The 27,812-nt window shown below is 50.0% G+C and overlaps 1 protein-coding gene across 1 annotated transcript in view; it reads left to right on the top strand.

Moving 5' to 3' along the window:
- MAP2K3 (mitogen-activated protein kinase kinase 3) overlaps positions 1 to 25,701 on the top strand; it is a 30,715-nt gene extending 5,014 nt beyond the window's left edge. Inside the window, exons 2-12 of the mRNA XM_037163216.2 lie at positions 11,647 to 11,713; positions 12,099 to 12,147; positions 13,157 to 13,270; positions 13,424 to 13,543; positions 14,970 to 15,086; positions 16,071 to 16,122; positions 17,615 to 17,742; positions 18,238 to 18,315; positions 22,783 to 22,922; positions 23,977 to 24,022; positions 24,600 to 25,701. Of these exons, the coding sequence (XP_037019111.1) occupies positions 11,647 to 11,713; positions 12,099 to 12,147; positions 13,157 to 13,270; positions 13,424 to 13,543; positions 14,970 to 15,086; positions 16,071 to 16,122; positions 17,615 to 17,742; positions 18,238 to 18,315; positions 22,783 to 22,922; positions 23,977 to 24,022; positions 24,600 to 24,683 (995 nt within the window). The 3' untranslated portion in view covers positions 24,684 to 25,701. The remainder of the gene's footprint in view (positions 1 to 11,646; positions 11,714 to 12,098; positions 12,148 to 13,156; positions 13,271 to 13,423; positions 13,544 to 14,969; positions 15,087 to 16,070; positions 16,123 to 17,614; positions 17,743 to 18,237; positions 18,316 to 22,782; positions 22,923 to 23,976; positions 24,023 to 24,599) is intronic.
- Positions 25,702 to 27,812: the final 2,111 nt, after the last annotated feature.

Genomic DNA, 27,812 nt, shown 5'->3' with positions numbered 1-27,812 from the left:
GCTCACAGACATCAAGTCTAGGTCCACATCTAACTTCGGAGAGAGTCATCGGGATTCCCCCACACCCTAAGTCACAAGGTCCCTGTCACTCTCCTCCTGCTCTGAGGGTCTCTCTGTGGGCTATCATGACTGAGTTGGCATTTCAGGAGCCACTCTGGCTTCTGTGACCCTGTCCCAGCTGGTGGCCTGTCCCTAGTGGCTCTCTACCAACCTTCTGCCATGTCTGGGCTGGGCCTGTACCCTGCTGTGCTGACCCATCCTGGCCCAGCCCTACCCCAGCATGTGGGACTTTCTATTATTTTTTAATTGTATGTATATCTTAGACACCAAAAGAATATATAGAATGTATCTCTATTTTAGAGAATAAAAATAAAATTAATTCAGTGTACCCAATACTGAGTTAAAGAAGTCCTGAAGACTCCCTGGAATTGTGTCTCCCCAACAACTGTCCTGACTTAAATTAATCATTCTTTTACATTTTAAATTATTTATATCTATTTAAAAATTTTTTTATAAGAGTGTATTTGAGCCAAACTGATGACATAGGCCAGGGAACAAGATCTTAAATGTTGTGGAGAATGAGTTTTGCACCTTCTTTTGTGCCTTTGGAATTAAGGAGGGGATGTAAGGGTGATAACATGAGGGTGGGAGAAACACTGTGGGGATGGCATTAGAAGAGAGTTAGGATTATTGTTCTCTTGAAGGTGGTCCATTTTAGGAGGGTCTCAAAGGGGGCATTTCACAGGTGTGTTCACTTAGATGTATGGGAACAATGGGAAAGGCTTGCTTCAGGAAAAGATAAGCCTTTTAGTAAAGAAGTTATATGCCTGGGACATATTTATGATCAAAGCATCCTGTGAGGTTACTTTCCATAGAACCCCCCCCTCCTTTTTTTGTCCACAGTCCCCCTGTTGGTCATAAATCAATCTGAAGGATGCATTGATGACCAGCCTTTGGGTTGGATACTGTCTGTCGTCTCACAGGGCTAAGAAGGCTCACTCTTAGGAAGTCTCAATATTGACCTCATCTTGTTGACTATTGGGGATGGGGCAATGCTGTTACCATAGGGTCTGAATTGAAGGACAGGTAAATGGAAGGCAGTCATGCCTTCACTGCAAACAAATAAACAAACAAAACACACACAGAAAACCCACTCCGGATCAGTTCTGTCCTGTGGACTCTCATGATCTGAGTTTTGCATTCTGTCCCATTTTTTTGCATTTGGCATCTAGTATAACATTAACACATGTTCAGTAGTCATGAATTGTTCGACTATATAAAAAAACCCAAAGGACGAGTATAACTATCATGACTAATCTTTGGCAGACAGGTAAAGACAATCATACAAAATGAATTCTGAGTTCAGTATCAATCCATAGGCATACAGGCCTTTTCGATGTCTTGGGACAGCTGTCTGCCTGTGGTGTCAGCAGCTTCTCCTGGAGGAGTCTTTGATGCCTGTAGGTAGAGGCCAGTGTCAGAGATGGGGTGGATGTCCATTCATGGTTAGGTGCCTGTTGAGGTCCCTTCCAATGAGGTTGGAGAGTGTCTTTTATTTGATGTCTTTTCCCAGAAACAGAATCAACAGGTGGCAGTCAATGATTTTTAAAGTCTTTGTATCCTGCAAGCCTGCTGTGAAAATAGGCAGTTACCTATTTTGCATTTCCTCGAAGTGATTTTAATCACACATTGACAATAGTGTAAGGTGTTTCCTTTATAAAGCATCAGTTCATAAGTTCTATATCTAATTTAATTCCAGCTTACGTGCATAAAGGAATGTAAACATTGAAAAAATGGGGAGCCAGAAAGTCAGGGTTTCTATAGCCCTGACTATTCATTTTTTTAAATATTTAACCTCTAGAAACATATTTCATACACATCAAAGTCAATTATTAACATGGATTATTATTTTATTTTTGTAAAATTTAGGCAAAATAGAGACATGTCTGTTTTACTTAAACCACCAAACTTAAGCTAGATTTTATTTACTAACGGTTAATCTTAGATCACATGAACTTGGAAAACATTTCAGTTAGTTTCTATATTTCCAAGGATTTTAGAATATCCAATTCTTACAAGTGCTTGCCTTTAAATTAATTTTAATAATACCCTCTGGAAATATAAAATTATTTCACATCTTAAACATACATACATAGACTTACACAGACAGACACAGGGAACAGTTGGGTCCAAATTCTGTTTTGGAGGAATTTACAATTTATATCTGTTCCTGACAAGTTAAATTCTAAGTGACCTTCCTCCTTGTAAGAAAAGGACAGACATTTTTTGAAGTATATTTTATTGATTATGCTATTACAGTTGTCCCAATTTTTTTCCCTTTGCCACCCTCTGCCTGGTACACCGCTTCCCTCTGACATTCCTCCCAACCCCCCTACCTTAGTTCATGTTCGTGTGTTGTGCATATAAGTTCTTTAGCTTCTCCACTTCCTATACTGTTCATAACCTCCCCCTGTCTATTTTTTATCTATCAATGATGCTTCTACCTTTTCCCTCATTCTCTTCCTTCTCCCTCCTGGCTGATAGCCCTCCATATGATCTCCATTTTTGTGATTCTGTTCCTGTTCTAGTTGTTTGCTTAGTTTGTTTTTGTTTTTTAGATTTAGTTGCTGAGTTATGACTTTGCTGTCATTTTATTGTTGGTAGTTTTGATCTTCTTCTTAAATAAGTCCCTTTAACATTTTATATTATAATGGGTTGGTGATGATGAACTCCTTTAGCTTTACTTTGTCTGAGAACCACTTTATCTGCCCGCTGATTTAAATGATAGCTTTGCTGGATAGAGTAATCTCAGTTATGGGTCCTTGCCTTTCAGGACTTGGAATACTTCTTTTCAGCCCCTTCTTGACTGCCAGGTTTCTTTTGAGAAATCAGCTGACAGTCCTATGGGAACTCCTTTGTAGGTAACTCTCTGCTTTTCTCTTGCTGCTTTTAAGATTCTCTGTTTATCTTTAACCTTTGGCATTTTAATTATGATGTGTCTTAGTGTGTTCCTATTTGGTTCCAACTTGTTTGGGACTCTGTGCTTCCTGGACTTGTATGTCTATTTCCTTTGCCAAATTAGGGAAGTTTTCTTTATTTTTTCAAATAAGCTTTCAGTTTCTTGCTTTTCCTCTTCTCCTTCTGGCATCCATATGATTTGGATGTTGGCATGTTTGGAGATGTCCCTCCTGGTTTTTAATCTCCACATGTGAATGTGGGACCACCCATCCCACTAACTTGCCTGCCACACTGTGTCCTTTCTGCTCTGGCCCCCCCTCTCTGCCCCTACTACCCGTCTGGATGAATATTTCTTTAAATCCTTACTTGTCAGACTTCCATATAGTTCAATTTTCTGACAGTTCTGGTTGGTTTTTGTTTTGAGGCTAGTGGTTATCCCTCTTACAGTTGTGCAAGGAAGAGAAGTGGTTCTACCTATGCATCTATCTTGGCTGGAAGGTGTAAAAAGGACAGCCAGTTTTAATACTTTAAAGAATAGGGTTGACACCTAAACAACATTATAAGTTGATCCATTTATCTTAAAAAAATTTAAGCTCTCTTCTTCTTTGGTAAAATTTTAATATAGTTTAGCTTGAGGAAAAAGGCTATTTTAAGTTCTTTTAAAAAATATTTTATTTATTTTTAGAGAAGGGGGGAGGGAGAAAGATAGGGAGAGAAGCACTGATTTGTGAGAGAAAGGTCATCTCTCACAAGCCCTCTACTGGGATCTGGCCCACAACCCAGGCGTGTGCTTGACTGAAAATTCAACTGGAGACCTTTCAGTCAGCAGGATGATGCCCACCCATCTGAAGCACACCAGTCAGGGCCATTTTAAGTTCTGAGACAGTAATAGTCCCTTCCTTCCCCTCCCTCCTCTTTCTTTCTTTCTTTCTTTCTTTCTTTCTTTCTTTCTTTCTTTCTTTCTTTCTTTCTTTCTTTCTTTCTTTCCTTCCTTCCTTCCTTCCTTCCTTCCTTCCTTCCTTCCTTCCTTCCTTCCTTCCTTCCTTCCTTCTCTTTCTTTCTTTCTTTCTTTCTTTCTTTCTTTCTTTCTTTCTTTCTTTCTTTCTTTCTTTCTTCTTTCTTTCTCTCTCTCTCTTTCTTTCTTCCTTCCTTCCTTCCTTCCTTCCTTCCTTCCTTCCTTCCTTCCTTCCTTCCTTCCTTCCTTCCTTCCTTCCTTCCTTCCTTTTTATTCTGCCTAATTTTGTAGCTGTTTTTTTCTAGTTGTACGTACACAAAATTAATTTAGAAGGATCAGAAGATCCTCATCCCAGTCACTTTAGTAGTAATGGGAGGCTCCCTGTCTTGGGGCTTGACAGCCTTGGAGGCAGGATTTCCCATGCCAGTTTTGAGATCCGTAGCCTGAGCAAACTTCTAGAGAAAACCAGCCCTGGCATGCATATCTCCAGACAAGCCATGTGGTGAATATTTCTATAGGACTGCTTTATACCCTACAGGGAATTTTCCTTAGGCAATTGCACAAAGATTTTTTGTTACCTAAAAATACCCAAGCAAGGGCTAGCAAGAGCTTACCTGACAACACTGGAACCGTGATGCTTTCCAAGGCACAGGCTCCTCTTGGAGTGAACCTGTCCCAGGGCTCCCTGCCCTTTCCCCTGTGTCTCCTTCAAGCTTCTCTGGGATTGGCTGTACTATTTCATGAGATACTTCGTGGCACCTGTTTCCACCACTCCTTCTAGACGTGGGTCAAAACAACTATCGTCATCCCACTTTTTGGGTTGGGGAAGCAAGTGTCTTTTCTATTTTGGAGCTAAAGAGATCTCAGCCTCTCATTTAAGCAGCAGAGTTTTGTTCAGACTGTCAGTAAGCAATCCAGGTAAAAAGCCTAAATTAAAAGCAGCAACCCATTTTTTTCCCACTTTCCTTAGGTTATCTTAGCCCTCATCTATCTCAAGGGTTTTCTAAGAATAGCTCTAATAAAGTCATGGCTTGCTGCTTACAGCAAGGAGGCCTGGAATTCTGAGAGAAGACTCATGCAGGCTCACCTGAGGAGGAGCAGGGAGCAGGTGATGCACAATGGACTCTTGCTTGTACCTTGCACCAGGTCCTGGTCTGCCGGGTGGTCCCGGATGGGCTTATTTTAAATCCTGTCTCACTATGCCAAGTAAACGTCAATGTGTGAAACATCCAAACCTGTAGAGAATGTGTATGGGAGATTATTTGAGCCAAACTGACAAAAACTGATAAGCCAGGAACAAGATTTCAAATGCTCTCCCTTTATTATTTTTTAAAATCAAGCTCTTCCTTACATGTGGTATATTTAAGCTTGCTGTTCTGCAGAATCCCCAGGCCCACATCCACACCATGGTCCATGGGACTAGCACTGGTACGTGGTGGTGGGGAGAGGCTAGAGCCAGCCAGCCAGGTTCAGGCCTGTGTCTTCCACTCAGGAGCTGTGTGGCCTTCATTTCCTCACCTGCATCATGGGAGATGACACTTGCACCTAAACTGCACGGTTGAGAACTCAGTGGCTTAGAGTTCATGTATACAGGGTTTTGCAGCTGTTCTTGTTGTTGCTGTGACTCTTAAATTCCCGGGCTCTCACTGTGCAGTGCTTGGCCCATGCAGCTGTGCTGACAGCCCTGACTTTCTTCATCTATGTGACTGTGCTGATGATACAGCTCCAAAGACTTGTCCTAAGGATTGTGTTAGCCAGTGGGTGTGAATTGATCAGCATAGGGCCTTAGGTGTCCGTGGCAGTGTTTGGGCACAATGAAGTAAATGGGGAACTGGGGAGCATTGCTGAGCGTCCAGGATGCAGGTGCTTTGTCAATGTTGGTGGTTGTGGGCTGTTGAGGCTTGGGCAGGATGCCTGTTCATGACTGCTCTGGGTACAGGATTGGAAAATGTTCCCTGCCTTCTTTGGCCTTCTGCTTGTCAGTGACTTGGCATTCTGGTCTGCCCCACACCCTCCTGCTACTGGCGCTGCTTGCTGCCCATCCCAGCTTGCCTAGGGCAGGCCCTGTGATGGTGGTTGGATGCTCAAGGCTGAGTCTGTGGGGACTTCCAGGTGGGAGGGGCTGGTTTTAAGCTTATCTGTGTCCTGACTCACTTTGTGACTTCCTGAGCCTCAGTGTTCTCATCTGACCCAGGGGAATAAACACACACACCTCTCAGGCTGCTGTTGAAGGTGAGAAGCATGACACCTGTCAAGTCTGGGGGTACATTAGGTGCCCAATCAGTGCTTAATTTGTACCTGAGCTACATATCAGTGTTTTTACCACTAAGAATACCTTTTTAGGTATTTCTTCTATCAACTGTGTTTGGTAAGCCTTTGTTTTAATGCTAATGATAATAAAAGCAAAATGGCATTTGTTAAGGAAAGGCACTTCTGCCATTTTGTCCAGCCAGGAGTATGGGGACCATCAGTGCTCCCAGGTGGCGTGGGGGAGCCTGAATAACCTTGCACTGGCCCCCCACACAGCGGGAGATCAGCCCAGGAGCCTAGGCACCAGGAGGGCCCCTTCCTCCTGAGGCCCTGGAAAGGTGTGGTGTCACTCAGGGAATATCCCTCTCCAGTCATAGCCTCTTGAAGCCTGGAACCTGGGTTGTACAGTCTGGAGGCCCATTTCACCCTCTGGGGGCCCACTCTGCAGTCTGAGGATTCACCTTAGTAACTGGTGGTCTTTGGACAAGGGTCCAGGTAGCCAGTAATCCAACCCAGTTTGGTGCCAGGCATTTAATATGCAGAATCTCATTTAGCCTTCCCAGTTACCTAGCATCATGGGTGTGTTTTTCCCCCTTGAATATCACTGAGTTTTATGAGTATGTAGGCCTAGAATGGAGAGTAGCTTACTGAGGTCACACAGATCTATCTTCAAGCTGGGCTTTGTCTTAATAACCCCGACTTGGGCTTGTTCTCTCCAGGAGGTCAAGGCCATTACACTCTGCAGACTGTCAAGGGAGGAACTGAGGCTCAGAAAGGGGGTTTGACTTGCTCATTGTCACATAGCAGCACAGACTTCCTAGTGCCAAAGCCTGTTCTTCCTCACTCATTTTCTGTCAGCCTCTGCCAGGGAGGCTTGGGGGTGGGGGACACAGCATGGCCACAGCTGAAGTGTGGGGAGCCAGGATGTGGTGGCCTGGGAGAAGCACTGGTCCAGTTAGCTTGTGGTCTGCGTTCAAGTCCTGACTGTCCTGCTGCCCTGGTGTGTGACTCTGGACAAGTTCCCTAGGCCTCTGGCTCAGTATTTGCACTGGATGGTCTCAGCACAACCGGTTCTGAGCAGGTCCTGCTGCTAGGAGCCCCTGAGAAGGATACCAGGAAGCCCAGCTGCCCAGCTGCCTCCATCTGGAAGAGGACACAGACCTACAGCAGCCTAGGACACAGAGTTTAAGTAGGGTCTCTTTCTTTCTTATTATTTTATTTAAGTTACTTACGTTTCAGTAGCTGGTACTGCCCATGGTTAGGAATCGCAAAGGTACAAAAAGATAGCTCTTTGCTTTTCCTGGGCTCCTCTGTGAGGAGACCAGCATCTTCTCTCCCTCACAAATTCTTCTCTCCTCCTCCTGTTCCTACTGTACCTGGGATTCAACTTGCCCTCATCCACAGAGTGTTCACCCTACCTTCTTGCTGAGGAGCCCACCAGACCCTTGCCACTCCTCTGCCAGTCTGTGGATTTTATAAACCCTGAGACCCTTGGTACAAGAGACATAAGAAAACATTTCCCTCATGGGGCTGCTAAGAGTATTAAGAGAGTAGCCACCTGGGGCTGAGACCTGTTATCTTGGGTACCATGGGTTTCCAGATGGCTTCATCTAATCTTCCACCTGTCAGGCACTGCTAAGGCTTGGCAATAAGCTCCTTGGACATACTGATAATCCTGGGAGGTTGGCCCGCTATTCCTATTTCACAGTTGAGGCCATGTTGCCCAGAGAGGTTAAGTCACTATGCTCACATATCTGAGGGTACATGGCTAGGAAGTGGCTGAGATACAATTTGAACTCGGGCTGCCTGGCTCCAGAGTCAGTACATTTTGCTATTTGCCTCTCAGATAGTAACTTCAAATGTGACTTATGAGAAGTGACAGGAGGGAAGCCAGTTGGACACTAGAACAGCCAGTAATAAGGGGACTTAGCTGGAGCAACCAGGAGAGCCTCCTTGAGTAGGTAGAAGGTGAGGATTGTATACTAACTAGGACGAAGTTTCAGGGAAGAGTATTCTAGGTACTAGGAACAGAATGTGGAAAGGCCCTGAGGTGGGAAAGAAGGTGGCTTCTTCAAGAAATGGTGAGTGGGAGGTGACAGAGGCAGGGCTGACAAAATGGTGGGAGTTGTGTCTGCGTGCAGAGTGCCTCTCTTTGTTCTTTGCATGTTGCCTGTGGTACTGCTGGGAGGCTAGTGCAGGCTGAGGATGCATAGACACCTGGTACTGTGCCCCTCTGCACTGGGGACCCTGAAGATAGAGGCTGGCACACTTGTGCTTTGTGATGGTGGCTTATGAAACTCTGTTGTGGTGATGGTCACCACAGTAGCCTTGTACCTGGGCAGCCCTGGGCTGCCTGGCTATCTGGGCCCAGTGCTGATGGCTATGGCAAATCGTGGCAGCGGCTGGTGGCCTGTGGCTTCTTGCTGGGCTGTCTCCATGGCAGCCTGACCCACTCCCTCTCACAGCTGGCATGGCTGCCCCAGGGAGACCATGTCACTCCAGATGCAGGCCTGGTGACCCCACCATATGACCAGGAGGGCAAGAAGGCCGACCATGCTCCTCCCATCCACTCAGTGCATGTGCTCACAGCAGCCTCTGCCCCTCCCAAGGCCCGAGGTGAAAGCAGGTGGGAGCCTGCCTTCACCGAGTGTCTCGTGCCTCCTCACACGGTCCTTACCTGGCCTGGACACAGGTGCAGGAGCTCCTTTGACAGGTTGGCAAACTGAGGCTTGGTGAGGGGAGTGTACCTTGTGACAGTCTTCAATCCCATAGCAGGAGAGGGGTGTGAAGAATGGAGCTAGAGAAAGGTGTAGATGGGGCCAAGAGCAGACTAGTGCCAGGGAGGGGTGGCTGAGCCCTAGCCAAACCCTGAGTGAGTTACTACTTTAACATAAAATATTTTACTTCCTAGTTACAAAAAACATCAAGTCAAGAATAAAAGCTACCCATAGTTCTCATTACTTAGGATGAAATTTTTCAACTCTGTGGAGAGGCTGACGCTGATCGTGGTAACTATTTCTGGTCCCTTGTAGGACTACCTATTGAGTGCCAAGCCCTGTGCCAAGTGCCTTACAGATGAGACCTCATCTTGGCAGTCAGTTGGGCATTTTTCTGAGGTTCTCCTCTGTGGTTTGGCACCTGTGGTACAGAGAGGAGGGTCCCATGAGGGGTCTCAGCCAGGGTGCAGAGCTGGACTTCCTTGGGCTGCCACATAGCAGACAGTGTTGGGTACACCAGCCTGGCAGCGGCCTCCAGCAGCCTGCAACCCAGGGCCCCTGTGTCTGTCCCAGTGGTAACCTCAGAAGAACTAGGGGCAGCACTGAAGTGGCCTCAGGAATAAATGGTCCTGCATGCTTTGGCTTTTCTCTGTTTTCCTCTTGCTGTGTGGGCTGTACTGGGCCCAAGGAGACCTGGAGAGGCCTCTGGGCTCCTGGTCAGCAGGAGGTGCCACCGTGCTTCCTGTCGGAGAGTGTAATAGGCCTGTTCCTCTGAAAGTTCCTTAGGAACTTTCACTGTGAGCCACCGGCTTGGCCCATCGGGGTCTCCGAGTCAACAAACCCAGGTGTGCTCCCTAGCCAGACCCCTGACTCACTGTGCAGCATTTTCACCTTTGAGCCTCAGGTTCCCCAAATAAAGTGAGGCTAAGGTCTCTTCCCTTAGGGTTGAGATGGGGCCACATGTGTGATAGGCTGCCTCTTTGTTGAGCGAAAGCTTTGAATTGAGACCCACCCACACCCTGACAATCATCAGCTTTGTCTCATCTCTAAAAGGGGGTGAAGATGCCTCTCACATGAGGTCATTGTTAGGCGACTGGTGCACCCCTATGCAGTGGGGAGTGGATGGCGGGTGCTCAGTGAGTATAGCTGCTACTGCTGCTGCCACTGTTATTACTGTTTGTGGAAGCTGCTGTTTCCCAAGGCCTCTGGGTCAGGCCCTGCCTGGACAGTGCAGCAGCTCTGATGTGGGCTGAGTGTGAGAGCTGCACTAAGTGCTTTCCTTGGTAACTACAAAATAGGTGCTGTTTTTATCCCTGTTTCATGGAGGAGGATACTGAGGCTCAGAGAGCCATGGAGAGTGGCCTGAGGTTACCTAGCCTATAAGGGGCAAAGGTGGGGTTTGATCTTAGAGCAGAGAGAGCCCAAACTTTTGACCTGGTATCTGAGGGTCTCCGAGGTGGCTTCTGTGGAGAGATTGCTGTGCTGTGCCCACTACTCCAGCACAGACACGGGGAGCCCAATCCCTCCGTGTGCTCTGTTTCCTTGTTCTTCATCAGCTCTGAGAACAGTTGGACCCAGGCCCTGTCTTCCCAGAGGTAATAATAACCTCATCCCATCCCTTGACATTGGTGCCAGTCAGCCTGGCCACCGGGCCTGAGTGTGCAGGCCCCTGTGCTAGGTTCTCAGGTGAGGCACTGAGGTCACACAGGGGGGCATGACAGGCTGAGTTTGAACCTGGTGCCGAGGTGGTTTCAGGGCTGGGACTGACCAGTACTCTGTACACACCCATGGCGAGCCTTGCGTGGTTCTCAGCTCCCTGGGGGGCCAGAGCGTGTCAGCAGTGGTGGTGTACGGTGGGCGGGAGGGCAGAGCTGGTGGCAGGGCTCTGCGGAGAGGCAGGAAGGGCTGTCCTGCAGGAACAGGAGCCTGAGCATCACCATTTCTGTTGAGCAGTTTTGGGGATTTATGGTTGAGTCCCAGCTCTGCCACCCACACACTTTATAACCTGGGCAGATCACCTACCTTTTCTGGGAAATGGAGTCCCCAATCTGGGCGCCTGGCAGCAGGGGCTGTGAACTCAAGCCCGTCTCACTCCTTGAAGGGATCCCTGCTGTCTCGAGACCTTGCCCTTCTGCCTGTGACAGGACGCTTTGTCTTCTTCAAAGGGCAGTCCTGATGAGAGCTTCCTCCTCCACTGTGCCAGCCCCAGCTATGTCCTGTGCTCCACGGTGCTGAGGCTACTGGTGCACTGCGTCACATGCTGACCTGGCCACACTCAGCTGGTTTGAGAAGCATAGAACCCCACACTGGGGCTCAGGAAGGCCAAGCCCCTCACCTGTCCTCAGGATGGAGGGGCAGAGAGGCATTGCCCTGGGACTCAGGCCCACCAGGCACCCTGATGAGGGGAGTGGGCTTCCGGGCTGTTTCTTGGACTGGGCAGCAAAGGCAAGAGCTTCAGGCAGAGAGAAATGAGTCTTGGGCTTCGGCCAGGGCCTCCCAGCCTGAGTCTGCGCCAAGTCTCCCAGTCACCCCTGAGGTGGGCATCTGCGTTCTAAGGTACATTCTAAGGCTCAGAGAAGGGGTGGGTGGCAGAGTTGGGAACTGAAAGGAGCTGCCTCGGTTTCAGATGTGCCCACTGAGGTCAGTGCCCAGTGGGGAGGGCATCTGTTTTAGTTTGCCGGAGGCCACCAAAACAAAACACCCCAGGCTGGGGCCCCTCCCAGAGCCTTACTGTCTCACAGACACCTCGCCATCTCTCCCTTTTAGGAAAATCCAAGAGGAAGAAGGACTTACATATATCCTGTGTGTCCAAGCCGCTTGTTCCCAACCCCACGTGAGTGTGCCTCGGTGTCTCCTCTGGCTCAGCCTGCAGAGGCTTCCTGGAGGTGGCTCAGGGGACTAGAGCAAGTCACAGGGATTGGGCACCAGGCTGAGCCTCCTGTGAGCCTGTCGAGTTGGGGGTGGGGTAGGGAGAAGGGAGGTGGGCTGCAGGCATCTTGTGTGCAAGCTGGGCTTCTTCTCAACCCATCACAGAGACGGTAAGGTCAGGCCCTGTGGCCCTGGCACAGCGCATGCTCAGTGATGGAGGTGCCTTGAGGCATGCTGCCTCCTGGGGACAGGACATGCCTCTGGTCCTGGTGCCAGGCCATTTGCTCTTTCTCTCAGGGGAAGGGTATGGTTCCTTCAGAAGCTCAGGAGGTCTGTTTTTTTCCCCACAGCCCCCCTAGGAACCTTGACTCCCGGGCCTTCATCACCATTGGAGACAGGGTAGGTGCTGGCTGCAGCCTGGGGGTGCTTCATGAAGTTTCATCTGACATGGGCCTGAGCTGACTCCCTAGGGCCACTGGGAGGTGACTGTGGGTATCAAGCAGAGGTGGCTTTGGGGAGTAGTCTCACTCATTGGAGGCTGGCTATTGGGCTCTGGGCCTTCTATTCTCTGACCTTCCCATATGGAATGGGGACAGTGGCCTGCCTCATGGGGCCTTGCTGAGTTTCTTGACCTTAGAGTTTGGCCCCCTACAGTCTGTGGGACATGCAGACTCCTAGCCCAGCTGTTGGGCCATGCCTGGGAGCCTGCTCTCCACATGCAGCTCTGCTGGCTTGAGCAGCAGGGACTGAGACTCCTGGCTCGGGGGGGCTGAACCTCACCCACCAGCAACACTGAGGGGCTCCCAGCAGAGCTTTTACTCCAGGGGCTTCTCCTTGGCTGATGGCATCTCTAAGGCTTATTTTTTTCCCCTGACCCTTGTCACTGTTTGATGTGCAGGTCACCTACTTGCCTATTTATTTAGTTATTTATTTGTCTGCCTCCAGAAATAAAGGGCAAGAGAGAAAGTAGGTGGCCCAGGGCCATGCTGCTGTGAGGGCAAGACCCTTGTTTTGTTCTATTTTCCCAGTGCCTAAAACAGACTTACACATAGTAGGTGCTCAGTAAATACTGGTTGAACGAGTGATTTGGCTTACACACCTGAGTGGGTTGGAGAACAGGAGGGAAGGGGGATATCTTGAGTTCCCTGTGTCCACTGGGGGCATTTCACAGGTTGTCTTATTTACACCTTGCAATAGCCCTTGGGTCTGGGTGCTGTGCCTGTTTTATAGAGGCTCACTTTTTTAAGTGACTTGACCCAGGTCACATAGCAGGAAGTAGTTGGTACAGGAGTTGAGCTCAGGTCTGAAACACTGGCTGTCTTCTCTTTACAGTGCCCCTGCCATCTCCACTGACTGAGGTGAGGGCCAGCTCCTGATTTTTGATCTTCTTTCTTTTCTGTACCCCAAGAACTTTGAGGTAGAGGCTGATGACCTGGTGACCATCTCGGAGTTGGGGCGCGGAGCCTATGGGGTGGTGGAGAAAGTACGGCACACCCAGAGTGGCACCATCATGGCTGTTAAAGTAAGCAGGGAGCCTTGCCGGGGAGTGCTGGGCCTCAGGGCGCCCAGGATGCTGCCCGGCATGGGGCTGAGCATGCCCAGCCCTCATATGAGAGATGGGGGGGTGCTCCCCTCCTGCCGCCTGGCCCCTTACCTTCAGCCCTCTCCCCTGCAGCGGATCCGGGCCACCGTGAACTCCCAGGAGCAGAAGCGTCTGCTTATGGACTTGGATGTGAACATGCGCACAGTTGACTGCTTCTACACCGTCACCTTCTATGGGGCCCTCTTCAGAGAGGTGTGGCCTTGGCAGGAGGGTGGGAGGTGGGTGCTGGGCTAGGGGCTAGGGGCTCAGACCACCCTGCCCTTACCTTCTGTCTGTACACCTGCCCCATTCACCTAGTCTGCAGCCTAATTTCAATCATTCTGGGCCCCTAGCAGACACTTGCTGAGTGTCTGTGAGGGCCAGGTGCTGGGCACAGGTATGAAAACAGGCCCTGCCTACCTGAGAGGCAGAAGTGCAGGGCTCTTGAGAGCTCAGGCCCAGGAGCCTGAATGCCTGGCTTCTTTGCTTCCTGCCTCAGTTTGCTGGTCTATGAAATGAGACCAGTGAGTGATTGTACCCACCTCACAAGGTTGTCATGAAGATGAAATGATGTGGCCCAGGGTCTGGCACATAGTGAGTGTGCCACAAGGTTGTGTGACCACCTGCCTTATCCTGCCAGGAGGCCCCTGTGGAGGTGTGCAGATGTGATTCTGGGTCTGTGGGGCGAGAGGAATTGGGGAAGCCCAGGGAGCTCGACCTGTGGGGCCGCAGGTGGGCTCCTGCTGGACAGCGTGAAGTGCTGGTATGGAGTTAATGGAGACCAGAGCCCCTGTTAGATGGGCTTGGCTTGTGATGGTCATTTACCACCTGGGGTTCAGAGGCAAGGTCAGGGCTCTCCCATCCCAGCCTCTTTGAGCACCTGTGGATCCCCAAGCGTGCTGGTGGGCCAGACCCAGTGGTGGGTTAGTCAGTGCCTTGTCAGCCACATGTCTAAGTGCCCACTGTGTGCTAGGTTCAGGCTGTCTGTCCCCTTGCTGCTGAGGAGACAGACACACATCCAGACCTTGTTGCATGCTGGGTCAGAGCTGGCAGAGAGGCTGGGGGGCCTGGGGCTGCCCCAAGGAGATGTTGCACCCAGCCTTCCCAAGAGGGCTGTCTTGAAGGACATGCAGGGGTTTGCTGGGGAATGGGTGGAGGAGGTAGAGCACTGCAGGTGAAGGAGTTGCCCCCAGCCAGGGCCAGAGCTGGGTGAGCCGTGTCCTGTGTGGGGGGCGTCAGGGCTGAGGCAGGAGGGCTCTGCAGGGCTGGGTCAGGGGCTGAGTGTCAGGTCCTGGAGGTTCCTGTTGGAGGGACACAGTAGCCTTGTGTTTTAGTCACTTTTCCCGGGAAATTACTATGAAATCAAGAATCAGATAGGGGAGACCAGAGATGACAGGGCTGGGGGAGGCCAGTGTGTGGCTTCAGCAGTGTAGGTAAAACTGGAAGGTGAAGAAGTGGGCAGTTCAAGAGATTTTTGGGAGGCAGGAGGGGAGGAGCTGGAAGCTCAGTAAATCTCAGGGCTGAGGAATGGGCAGATGTGTCTGCCAGAGGCTTGGCTGGAGCAGGCACCAGGCAGGCTGCCCAGACATAGGTGTAGCCCCAGGTGGGCCTGAGCTAACCTCTGGGCATCCACCCACAGGGAGATGTGTGGATCTGCATGGAACTCATGGACACATCCCTGGACAAGTTCTATCGTAAGGTGCTTGATAAAAATGTGATGATGCCAGAGGACATTCTGGGGAAGATTGCTGTGTCTGTAAGTGGCCTCAAGCCTTGGTAGGGTTGGGACTTCCAGGTACATGCCAGAGGCCTCAGCCTGGCCCCAGCAGGCCCAAATCCCAATCTGACAGTGGTATTTTGGGCAGAGTCAGGCACCAGTGTAGCCCTGAACCTGGGTGACTGCCCCCCAGGGGCCCAGCTCCTCAACCCTGGACCAGAGCCTTTTTGCTGAGGAGACCCTGGAGCCTAGGGCTCCCAGAGCCACACAAATTTGTCAGCTCCTGGGTCTTTAGATCTCTGTGTGCAACTCCCAAGCTTCCTGGACCATTTAAAAAATGACTTAGTATTTACAACCTTGTCATCCTGAGGCAGCTCAAAGAGGAATCAGCTAAACTGGAGGAACGGTTAGCATCCAAATGTTTGCCTTTTGAGGTGCAACATTGCTAGAGGAGGGCAGCAACACTGGGTGCATCATGGCAACCAGAGCAAAAAAGGAAATGGGTATACCCGTGGCTTTTAATTCTGGCTGTAATGGGTAGGGAGTCAGAATTTTGGGGGTAATTTCTCAGGCTCCCCTACTCTGTCCTCCTCAGTGTGTCAGCTCCAGCACATAGTCCACTAGCTCTGCTGAGGGAGGGAGAGGAGCCAGGAAGGCCATAAAAGGGCTGGGTTTTACCTAAGAGCCTGCTAGGGGGTGGCAATGGTCCCCTGGAAGGGGTGGGTCATACGCCAGAGGATTCTGCTGCGGCTTCCAGTACATCATTTCCCAGGTAAATGCTTGGACCCAAGACTCAGGTCCCCTTGGGTGGGTTGGAGAAAAACAGAAGGCCAGGTATGTTTGAACTGAGGTTGCCAGGTCTCTGGGGCACAGGTTGTAATGCAGACCAAAGCCTGGGTTAAAGAGGGGCTGAATGTAAGTGGGAGAATGAGACACATGGACATGGATGGGGTTCTTGCTGCTCTGTTGTTCTTGATGCGACTAGAAATAATACCAGTTGTATGTCTCTGTCCTGTATGCCAGATTGTAAGGGCACTGGAGCACCTGCATAGCAAGCTGTCCGTGATTCACAGAGGTCAGTGCCTGCCTGGCCCATAGGGGAGATCCCTAGGCAGCCGCATGCATGGTCTCACCCAGTCCCATGGGGTGGGTGCACCTCTCCTCCTTTTCCAAACGAGCTGGCTGAGGCTCAGGGAAGTGATGGGTAGGGATGAGCCTGCTGGGGTCAGGTGCTGAGCCTGCTTTTCAGTCTAGGCCACTCTCCAACTCTCTAAGCCATTTTCCTTGGTTTTTACCCCAGAACTAGTCCCACTCCCTAGCCACCTTCTCTTAAGTTTGCTGCTACTCAGAACAAGGACTAGATGGATCTTTTCTCTGGGAGCATGACTGTTTTTGTTTGGGTGTATTCTTTGCATAGTGTGAAATGCATAGATCTGTAGTTACTGGTCAATGAATCTGTTCAAAGTTTACACTCATGTAACCCCCGCCCCTGGCAAGATGCAGTATGTTTCCACCCTTCACCCCATCCTAGAAAGTTCTCTTGGCCCTTCTTGGATGGCCACTGTGCTTCATATTCCCCCATGCTTCTTCTCTGTTTTTTCCATATTAGGTTCTTTTTTTCTTGTTCTTGATCTTCATGTAAATGGACTCACACACATATGCCTTCTGCCCAGCCTCTTTCACTGGTCTTAATGTTTCTGAGATCCACCAGGTTGTATATGTTGTACTTCCTTCCTTTTTATTATTCTGAGTAGTCCTCTTAACCCGATGTTCTGCTTTCCACAAAGTTAATTACAGTAAGCCCCTTTGGCCACTGAGTGGCCATCCCAACCCCCACCTGCAGCTCACCACTGTTGGCAGTTCAGCGTGAAACCTGCTAGATCTTTTTCTGTGCATTTCTATGCTATGCACATACCCATAGAAAGCATGTGGTGTGTGTGTGTGTGTGTGTGTGTGTGTGTGTGTGTGTGTGTTTGTTTGCTGGAAGATTCCCTGCTGTGCAGCCTGCTCAGTATTGCTCTTGAGTCATGATCCAGGCCCCAGGTTCTCATGCAGACTGGCCTCCTGTGCTTTTGGCTGTTGCCATGTGCTTCCAGGCTGAATTTGCTCACCCTTTGGCCTGGGCACTTGGGTCATTTCTGGGTCTCACCCTGTCAGTGAAGAACCCCATAGCCCAGCCTGGGAAGACACCAGAGCTAGAGGTTGTGCCAAGAAGTGCGGGTCAAGTACCCACCATGAGGCTGCCTATGCCAGGATGTGCCTGCTTCTCTGGACCTTGTGTCCACTGTGCTGGTGACCAGCACAAAGATGCCGTCCTGTGTACAGCAGCAGAGGCCTGACTGCCTTCCCTGCTTGTGTGGCCTGGCCAGTGGCTGCAGCACATCCTCATTGCATTGTCACCAAACCTGTGAACTTGGGCTTCGGTGGCACCTCTTGCAGTCTCAGTCGCTTCTCCACTCCCTGTGCCCTGGCAGCATCTGCCCCTGGGGTGGTCGGAGCGTGGGAGAAGCCTGCTGCTGTCCAGCCAGGGACCCCGGAGTTGAAAAGGCCTATTCTGTCCCTGGCAGATGTAAAGCCATCTAATGTCCTCATCAACAAGGAGGGGCATGTGAAAATGTGTGACTTTGGGATCAGCGGCTACTTGGTGGATTCTGTGGCCAAGACGCTGGATGCCGGCTGCAAGCCCTACATGGCTGTGAGTAGTCAGTCCTCTGCTGTCCTATGTCTGGGGCCATGGCTGCAGGTCAGAAGGGGATGTGCCTGGGAGATAACAATCAGGTCATGTCCTCTGTTCATCGGGGATAGGGCCTCCCAGAGGTACTGCCTTTCCTGTCCCAGAGGTGTCCCCTGAGGCCCAGCCTGCCCCTCATACCATTGCTATTAACTGTACCCTGAAGCGCCCATTTGGATAACCCATGTTATGGACATCCATGTAGAGGCAGCACACGGGGCCTGTGTAGGTCCCCTCTACCCCTGACCGGTGTCCTGAAGGTGCTCTTCCCAACCCTTAGTTGGGAGTCCTTCAAGGAAAAGTTTGGGCCTTCATCATGAGACACTGGCCCTCACTGGCCTCGGTTTTACCATCTGTCCCATGACGAGGTGGGGTAGGATGAGGTTGGGGGCTTGGGTCACCCCTGCTCTGGTCTCTTCCTGTGAGTAGGTGTTTATGTCTCCCTGGTCCCTCTTACAGCCAGAGAGAATCAACCCAGAACTGAACCAGAAGGGGTACAACGTTAAGTCTGACGTCTGGAGCCTCGGCATCACCATGGTATACTCAGGGCAGGGGCCAGCCCTGGTTGGTTGGGTGGGGCCCAGCAGGGGCCATGCCCAGTCTGTGAGCTTTTGGGGGGAATATCAAATAGTTCAGAACCTGGAAAAAAGTGTTAGCTTCACAATCTGAGAAGAAAATGTGCCATCCAAAGTTATGGTATATTAAAGGTAATGTCTACAGGTGGCATGAAGCCATTCCTGAGTGATGAGGGCACCCTTCCCAAGAGTTCTGGACACCTTGTACCCACTTGTCTGTTGGGCTTTCTCTATAGGTCTTTATGCTTGTCAAGAAATCATAGCCAATCCCACATTAAGTGAACTCCTGGTACACAAATAATTTTAAAAACAAAATGATAAAAATCTTAAATTTTTTTTCACAGCAAGAAGTATATTGCCTATGGGTCCGGTGCATTTCTATGTGTGTGGTAGGATGGGCCTGGGTGGGGTGGGGCAGGTGCCCAGCCATTGGCTCAACTGGAGTGGCTGCATTTGACGTCCGGGGTAGGGCTGGGCCCATGTGACTCGTCTTTTTCAAGAACTGACCATCAGAGTGCTGGCTCCTACTCAGGTGTATGTTGAGGTTTAATTAGCTATTTTTAGGGAGCCTGCTTTGGCACAGTGTAGAGCATGGGCTGGAGGGACAGGAAAAAGACTAGGACGCTGTCAGGGGCACACGTTTGTGCATGAGGCCTGTGAGCTCAGGAGAATGTTGCTGTCATGGTGGCCCCAGCATGCAGTAGTCAGTCCAGTGGACTTACTGGCCTGAGTGGTTGTTGCCTCCCACACTCTATTCCAATCGTTGGAACTAATGGTATGGATTTGTTAGCATTTTTCAAGGGGGTATCAACATCCTCCCTGCCTCAGTCCCTCAGGCTTCCCGGTGTTGGAGACAGAGTGCAATCAATCATCAAAATCAGTCAGTAAAATATATGGAGCAAGGGGGTGTGGAGAAGAGTTAAGTGGGGTGGGGAGTGACTGGGTGATGTGAGCCGAGCTTCTGGTGAAAGGGAGCAGAGGGGCCTGCAGGGGGCCTGGGATGGAGGTTCAAGGCGGGGCGTGCCCAGTGGGATCCAGGGGCCCAGATCCCAGGGACAGGTAGAGAATGTCAGGGTGAGAGTTCAGGGTCAGCGGAGACGTTTTAGGTTTTACTGAGGCTGCAGTTATTGTCACAATCCTTGCCATCACCATATGACTGTAACTTTATAAGCTGTGTCTGTTTACAATGTCTGAGAAAGAATGAAAGTCAAAATCATTTTGTCAGAGACAAAAATGGAGGAAGTGGTGATACTTTCAATTTTTCTTAATGCTACAGTGAAAATTTTTTCTTTTTGAAGTGGAGAGGAATATTTACAGTGTAAAGGTGGGTACTGTCCCTGCAGATGAAAGTTTTCCACCTCCCCAGTTAAAAAAATAAGACCAATTTCTTTCTGTATTTACAGGCTACACACAAGTGGTTAAATGTTAGAGACCCCCACTCATGACCCCTTCATACATATACTCGCCCCAGCTTCCCTCCCTCCTTGTCTCTCCTTCCCTGCCATCTGTCCATCCAGCATCACTGTTGGGGATCAGCCACATTCTAGTGACCTGATGTCTCTGGGGAACTTAGAAAAGTGTGTGCTAGGTATGTAGTTCAGTTACCAAATGCTGTGTAACAAAGCACTTCACAACCTAGTGGCTCAAACCAATAATGGTTTATTTCTTTTTTTTTTTTTTTAATATGTTTGATTTCTTTTTTAGGGAGAGAGAGAAAGAGAGAAACACTGATATGAGAGAAAAATGTCGATTGGTTGCCTCCCATATACACCCTGACTGGGCACTGAACTTATAACTCGGGTACCTACCCTGACCAGGAATCAGACCTTTGACTTTTTGGTCTGTGGGATGATGCTCCAACCAACTGAGCCACCTGGCCAGGGCAGTTTGTTATTTCATATGTTTCTGCACTCTGGGTTGGATTCAGCTGGGTGAGTCTTCTATTCCACATGGCTCTAGCTGGAGTGAGGGCTGGGATGGGCTGGAAGGTTTAAGAAGACTTTACAAACATGGGGCTTGCACCAGATTCCTCAGGGCAGGCTTGTTTGCTGGGTGTCCTCAGAGCATGGAGATGAGCTGTGGTGGTGACTGGCTTCCGTGAGGGGAGTGCTGTTAAGTGTTTAGGCCTGGGGTTGGCAGTGTCACTCTACCTCATTGTGTGGGTCAAAGCATGTCACAAGCCAGTGCAGTTTAACTGACCCTTTCTTTGGAACAGGGCACTAGCAAGCATGCACCAGGAGGAGAAGCCATGGTGGCCACTGAAAGTGCAGCTGCAATAGTTACAAAGTTGTAGAAATACAATATAGAAATGCAGAGGAAAAATAGGGAAAAAAATCACAGTTGTTCTACTCTCCATACACAGCTCCCCCCAGTGTCATCTGCCAACGCTGCGTTTCCTTTCAGACATTTGCCTCTTTGTAAACAAAAAACATATTTTATATATATATATATATGTATATGTATATATATGTATATGTATATATATGTATATATATATATCTGTGTGTGTATATATACATATATATATTTTTTAATTTTGCTTTTTCACTTAGCCTCATGTAATATTTCTCTGGATTGTTTTAAATCCCTGTAGGCATCTTTTCCAAAGCATTTACAACCATCTGCCACTGTACTCAGCCAGCTTTCTGATTCGGGACATTTCCCTTGTTTGTTTTTTTCTTTTGACTTGAAATCCCTGGCTGTCCTGGGGAAGGACTGACAAAGCACTGCACATCAGGCTCGCCCCTCTGGGTAGCCTCTCTCCTGTCCTTGCTGAGCCCACCCTGGCTAGCTCTCTGTGGGCACTTGACCCTTGCCACCGAACATTTGTCAGAATACACACTGGAAGCCTCTCGGCCATAATCAGTGTTGACCAAGCACTGGTCATGTGAACACTCATTTGGTGTCACAGGGCATGCCTCGCAGTTGCCTGGGGAACTCAACCACCCTGTGACAGGCTGGTGCTTGACGCTGGATGTTTAGGCTGCTTCTTAATATTCAGTATTACAGAGAACACCATCCCATGTGTCTCTGTGCCCCGATGCAATTTTTTTTGTTTTCCAGTTTTTTAAGTTCTTTAGAAAAAATGACCAGGAAAGAGATTACCAGGCGAAGGTCTTGGACATGTTTCCTTTGTTCTAATTATAAACTCTGACAGGCCTCTGGGCCCTCCTGGGACAGCCCATACAGGTTCCTCACTTCTGCTTGTTGGAATTAGTGAACATTCTAGGAAAGCACAGGCTGAGTTTATCCTGGTGAAATACACACACACAGAATTACACCCACACCCGTTTGTGTTGAGCATATCCTCCATCTGTGGGGTGTGTTTATGTCTTGCCTGGAAAGGGAAGCCTTTAGCCTTATGGAAAGGCTCTTGCTTAGCACAATAATTAGTGATCTGTTTGGGTGCCAGTTGCCAACATGAAGCATTGGTTTGAGCTGAGGTCTCTTCTGTTCATTGTGGTCATTATTCCCTGTCATCAAGAAGTCTCTGCTATTTTAAGCAGGACCCGGGGTTGACCTGATTTTTTTTATTTCAGCAGTCACAATCAGAACTCAGAGTTTGTCATAAGCTAGCCAGGTTTTCCCAAAAATAACTTTCTGTCAACTTCAGGTGAGGTATGGGCTAGGTGCCTGGCACATGTGCAGAGCCTGGGTGGCCCTGAGGTCTCATGCAGGGAGGTCCAGGTCCAGGTTCAGCAGGATTGACAAGGCCATGCTGGCTCTATGTCCAGGGGGTCAGGGAGAAACTGTGATAGGGACAGAGAGGGGAAGGCTTCCTGGAGGAGAAGGCATTGGAAATGGGCCTTCCAGGGCGTCAGTGGGAGGGTGGTGGGGAGCTGTGGAGGAGGAGGTGCTGTGAACTTCATTACCTATGGGGCCTGGAGCAGGTTGTTGCAGAGCGAAGGAGCCAATTGGATGTGGGCCTCATGTCTGACACTTGGATTGCCTCTTCTGTAATAACAACAGTGGCCCAAGCCAAAGGCAGTAGAGGCTGAGACATGGTAGGGAGGGGTGTGGTCTCTGGTGGACAGTGAAGCTGTTGCCTGGCCAAGTTCCTTTGCCAGCTACTTCCTTGTGGAAAGATGACCCAGGGCTGTCAGCTCCTCTGATTTTTCCAGATTCATTGGAATCTGGATTTTTATGTAAAATCTGAATTCAGATTGTTTAAGAACCCAATGATGGTCAACTAGTCACAGCTCAGAGCAGGATCTGCTCCATGAGCTGTAATTTCTGCTGACTTGGTCAGAGCAGCCGACCACTGTGCCCTCCTGGTGTTCACCTTTGCCCTGATGTCATGTGTCTGCTCTTGACCTGCCTTTCAGTCCAGTTCCAAGCTCTGGGCCAGGACAGGGCAGGTTCTAAAAATGCCCTGCTTCTGGGTGGAGAGTGTGGGTACGTCTGACTAGTACAGATGTCCTCATTGCAGATCGAGATGGCTATCCTACGGTTTCCTTATGGGTCCTGGGGGACCCCATTCCAGCAGCTGAAGCAGGTGGTGGAGGAGCCATCCCCCCAGCTCCCAGCTGACCGTTTCTCTCCTGAGTTTGTGGACTTCACCGCACAGTGGTGAGTCTCCAACCCTGCCCTGGCCAGACTGCAGTTCCTCCCTGGGTCCCATTGTCTTCTCTTTTAGCAAACAACCCCCCAGAGAACGTAGCATCACAAGGTGCAAGTTGGAAAGAGCACAGGAAAAGCTGACAGGCTGTGACTTTTGGGGAGGTTTTAATACAGTCCTGAAAGGGGACAGGCCCAAGGAGACCGAAAAAGAAAACAAAAAACTTTTAGAGGTTTGAATAACATAAAGAAATGAACTTTTATTGACGTTTGGAACTTTGTACCAAATTAAAGAATGCCTCCTGTGGGAACCTTATAAAAGTTGTGTTTGAAGTTACAAAGGAAGTAGGAGACGGGAAAAGGGCAAGGTCAAACAAGCCATGTTCTTTGCCCATAATTAAATAAAATAAGCCCATAACAAAAGAGGAAAAAGACACATGGAAATTCAAAGTAAGTTTTTCTGACTCACTCTTGGTTATAAAAGAGATGCCAAAAACAAAATTCTAAGCTATTCAGATGTGAAAGACAGTGAGAAGCGAACACATTAACTTCTGTGTGCTGTGTGTAAAGAGACACTCAGAGGAAAACTTATAGCCTGTATTTTTTTTTATTAGAAAATAGAAAAGACTGGGAAAAATGAGGCTTGCAAATAGTCATCGGTCATCCTGAATAGTCATCAGTCACCCTGACTCCTCTAACTTAGGGCCTCCCCTTGCCCAGGCCCTGGGATGAGGAATTGCCCCTCCTGATTAAGGACACCAAGGATATGATTGTTAATGGTGGCATTTCAGTATCATTTCAATCTTAGAGTCATTGGAAGTTCCATAGATTGCTATGGAGACAAGAAAGCTAAGAGGCAAAGAACATGATCCAAGCCTCTCTAGTTTGCACCCACAGATCCCACTCTACCCTTGGGTGCTCTCCAGAGCAGTCCTGCTCCTTCCCTGAGCCCCTGGAGTGCATGTGTGCCTTCCCTGCCAGTCAGGAGCAGGCCCAACTGGCACAGAGGGGCTGGACTTGCCTCCTCAATGCCAGCCAGGCTCCAGCATGCCCTGTTCTCTCCTAGCCTGAGGAAGAACCCTGCTGAACGTATGAGCTACCTGGAGTTGATGGTAAGTGGGTGGGAGTAGCACTGGGCTGGCTCCCTGGGCAGAGGGCTGCATCCACACGCACAGAAGTAGGCAGCTTCCCTGGCTTGCCCCTGCATGAATTAATTCAGGTAGTCATTTACTCCCTGGCTCCCTTTCCTCCCTACTGGGCCCTATGGAGGGGCATATAGGCAGTGCTGTGACAGAGGGTGCAGAGGGATGGGGATGGGGCAGGCAGGTGGACTCTTTTATCTGAAGGTGTCAGGAGAGACTTCATAGGGGAAGTGACATTTGAACTGAGCCTGGAAGGATGACTAAGGATTTACCCACAGATAGAGAGGGCCTTCCAAGCTGAATTCCCATCACAGGCAGAGGCCTGGCATGTGTGGGGAGAAGTGTGTTTGGTGTGGCTGGAGGGTGATGATAGGAGGGCAGGGGAGCGAGCCATCAGTGCTGTCTCTAAGAGAGAGGGCTTTCCAAGGGTGGAGGTCCTGGGAGGGTGAGCAGGAGTTTGCTGGGCAAAAGGAGCACACAGGGGCCTGGGCTGGTTTGGGGAGGTGCGGGGCACCTCTGCCTCATGCCTTGTCCTGTCCCCCATTAGGAGCATCCTTTCTTCACCTTGCACAAAACCAAGAAGACAGACATCGCTGCTTTTGTGAAGGAGATCCTAGGAGAGGACTCATAGGGGGCAAGGCCCTCCAGCAGCCCAACGTCCCCTCTGCTGGGGCAGTGCTTGCCCACGCCCATAAGCTGTTGCCACCCTGGCCTTGGGCATTCTGGGAGGCGTCATGGGGGCTGGTCCCAAGACCCAATGAACCAGACTGTCAGGGCTTCCTGCTGAGCCCAGACAGGCCCCCACCAGTGCTTCTGTCCCATACCAGTGCCTTAGTGCCTCCAAGGACCCAGTCTTCAGCTCTGAGACCCTGAACTTGGAGGGGCCTGGATGCCCCTACCAGATGTTGCTGCCTCTTGCAGAGAAGGCAGCTGGTACCTGTGCACAGGCCACACTGCCTTGGCCCATCCGTGGATGCCTCTCAAGTTGTATGTTTTTTAATCTCTTGACTGACTGGACTTTGTACACTTTGACCCAGGCGCCACATTTCTGTTTCAGCATTGGTAGTGGGGACGTAGGGATGGGGACATGGGGATAAGCCACAATGAATCCTCCTGAGCCCCGTGTGAGGGAGATGCCAGAGCACTCTGCGGCATCCCCTGGCATTGGCCAGAGGGCCTCACCAGCTAGCCCAGCCTCTGCCTGTCACCTCTAGGGGTGTCGTTTAACTTTCTATTTTTATTTTTTAATTTATCCTTTTTGGGTTTCTTTTTGTTTTCTTTTTGCTATGTGGGCTTGGCTGTTATACTTTTGTTTTTGTTTTTGCATGGTTTGGAGACAGATAAGTTTTCTGCCACCTCCTAGGGGACCAGTAGGCCAAGACCCACACTATCTGCTCAGCCAGGGCCTAGAAGCATGGGTTTAAGCTCTCTGACCTGAGAGATGCTCCCCTTGGGGACTGGCTTGACAGGTTATGGATTTGCTTTTAGTGTTTTCACACACACACACACACACACATTTCTTTATTTTCTTTTTTTTTTCTTTTCTCTTTCTCTGTTTCTTGAAGAAAGGATTACCTGCCTTGGGTCCTATCCTTGATGAATTGGGGCACTTGTCCAGTTGTTATTTTAATTAAAAAATTTTAAAATGGGCCAGAAGGTTGTGTGAGACTGTCACAGAGGTAAGCCCATTTCTTGGTGAAGGTCTGTGGGCCACAGAAGGACCCTTGCCCTGGGAGAGGGCCAGGCATTGTGACCTGGGGACCCTGCACTGTCAGACATGAGGGCACCAAGGTTCCCAGAAGGCTGCAATGAGGCACCAGGCGCTGTGCTGGGTGCCAGGCAGAGCATCAGACACAAGCCCAGCCACTAGTGGGGCCACCTGTCCCACTGACATTGAAGAGTGCTTTGCCTCATGCACAGAGTCATTTGCAGGTGCTGGTCCCAGGCCTTGACATTGTCATTTCATGAATGGTGCTATGTAATTGTCTCGGGTTATACTATGTTGTTATGACCAGTTTATAGATGAGAAAACAGGCCCAGAGACTAGAAGTAACTTGTCCAGAGACACACAGCTTGTAAGACAGAGAGAGAGCCTTGGAGACAAGCAATGGTGTCCTCGGGAGGGCTTTCCAGGGGAGGTGGGCAGCTCAAGGAAGGCCTCTGCCGGGGTCTAGTCTGGCTCTGTGATCCTTAAGGCCTACCCGAGGCCAGAAACCATCTTCCACTGGTCTCCAGCAGAAGGGAGTTTACTTGCTCACCTAAGCAGAACTGTATGTGGCTGCAGGCACAGTTGGAATCAGGAGTGTAGTTAATATCTTATAGAACTTGTGTCCACCTTAGCTCTGTTTTCTGTCAGTTCCATACTCCCCTCATGGGGACATGGCAGGACCCAAGGGCTCCTACCAGCTTAGCCAAGGGGCCCAGAACTCCAGCTGAAATCCCAGGGTTGGTTTATTGCGTGGGAAGGGGGTCACATGCTCTTTCCCAAGCCAGTCACAAGTCAGCAGGATCAAACTGGTGAGTCAGTTGACCCCACATCTCAGAAAACAGCAGGGCCTCCCTAGTCCTACAAGGGAAATGGGGGCATCTTCTCGGGGCTCATCTCTCTAGCTCAGTCTACTACTCCCTGCTTCCTTAGCTCAGGCTGTCCCTAAATAGCCTTCAGTTTGGCACAGGCCTCCGCGTATTAACCCTTACCTGGCACAGCATTTGACAGTTTCAAGGTACTTTTGTGACCCTCCCCGCCCCCGCCCCCCCCTCCGGTCTCCCGCCCTTCCATGATGAAGGCTTATACTCACCTTGGGGCATTTGCACTGACTGCGCCCCCTCCTGGAAACCCCTCCCTCACAATCTGGATCTCCCAAGTCACAGCCTCAGGGCAGCCACCCGCCCTGGTCCTGCCAGTCTCGCTAATTTTTATTTGCTTCATCTGGGCAGATTTGACCTACCACTGTTGTGTCCCGAGTGCCAGGGCTCAGTCAATCTTTGTTGAATGAAAAAAACGGATGAATGAATGTGAAATAACGCAGGAGGGACTGAAGGAGTCCCAAAGCCATGTGTGTGTGTAGGTAGGTGCGCGCGCGCGATTGCGTGCACAGTTGTGTGCGCGTGCGCGGATTGGCCCGGGTGGGAAGGCGGGGCGGGGCGGGTGTTAATGTGCCTGCGTGCCCTCAGAGCATGCCAGACTCGAGTTCCAGGGGCGCGGCCCGAGTTGCTCCTCCTGCAGCCACTAGGAGGCGACAAAAATCCGAGTTAGACCTCGTATGCCTTGGTCCCTGCCTGGCCTTGACCTCCAAGCATCCCATCCACCAACTCCTCCCTCCTCCTCCCTCCATTTTCTCTAGGCCCTAGAGGTGTCGGAGTCTTCTGGTGGGCCAGGGTCCTGCGCTGAGGCTCCCGCCACTCAACTCAGTTCTCTACCCTTGCACCACAAGCCAACTGGCCTGCCTATCTGCACATCTTGTCCGTCTCTCCCCCACCTCCATGTCTAGGCCCCATCGGGAGTTCGGGCCTATGGAGGGTGACAGGACTGGAGTCTGATTCCTCCACAGATTCTCATGGGAGCACAGGCCTCTACACCAGCAAATGACAGTTTACAGAGAACTCTACAGTTTACAAAGAACTTTGCATTTTGCAAAGTGCAAGGCTGTTTACAAAACACAATTTACAAAGTAATTTACAGTTTGCAAAGCCCTCTCTACAGGATGACAAACCACTTTATAGTTTACCAACTAATTTATACTTTGCCAAGCAGTGGCCA

This window comes from Artibeus jamaicensis, unplaced genomic scaffold (genome assembly GCF_021234435.1).
Source record: "Artibeus jamaicensis isolate MK-2021 breed Jamaican fruit bat unplaced genomic scaffold, CSHL_Jam_final contig_419, whole genome shotgun sequence".
Classification (NCBI taxonomy): Eukaryota; Metazoa; Chordata; class Mammalia; order Chiroptera; family Phyllostomidae; genus Artibeus; species Artibeus jamaicensis.
The sequence above is the reverse complement of the archived record's forward strand: the minus strand, read 5'-3'. Positions and strand labels throughout refer to the sequence as shown.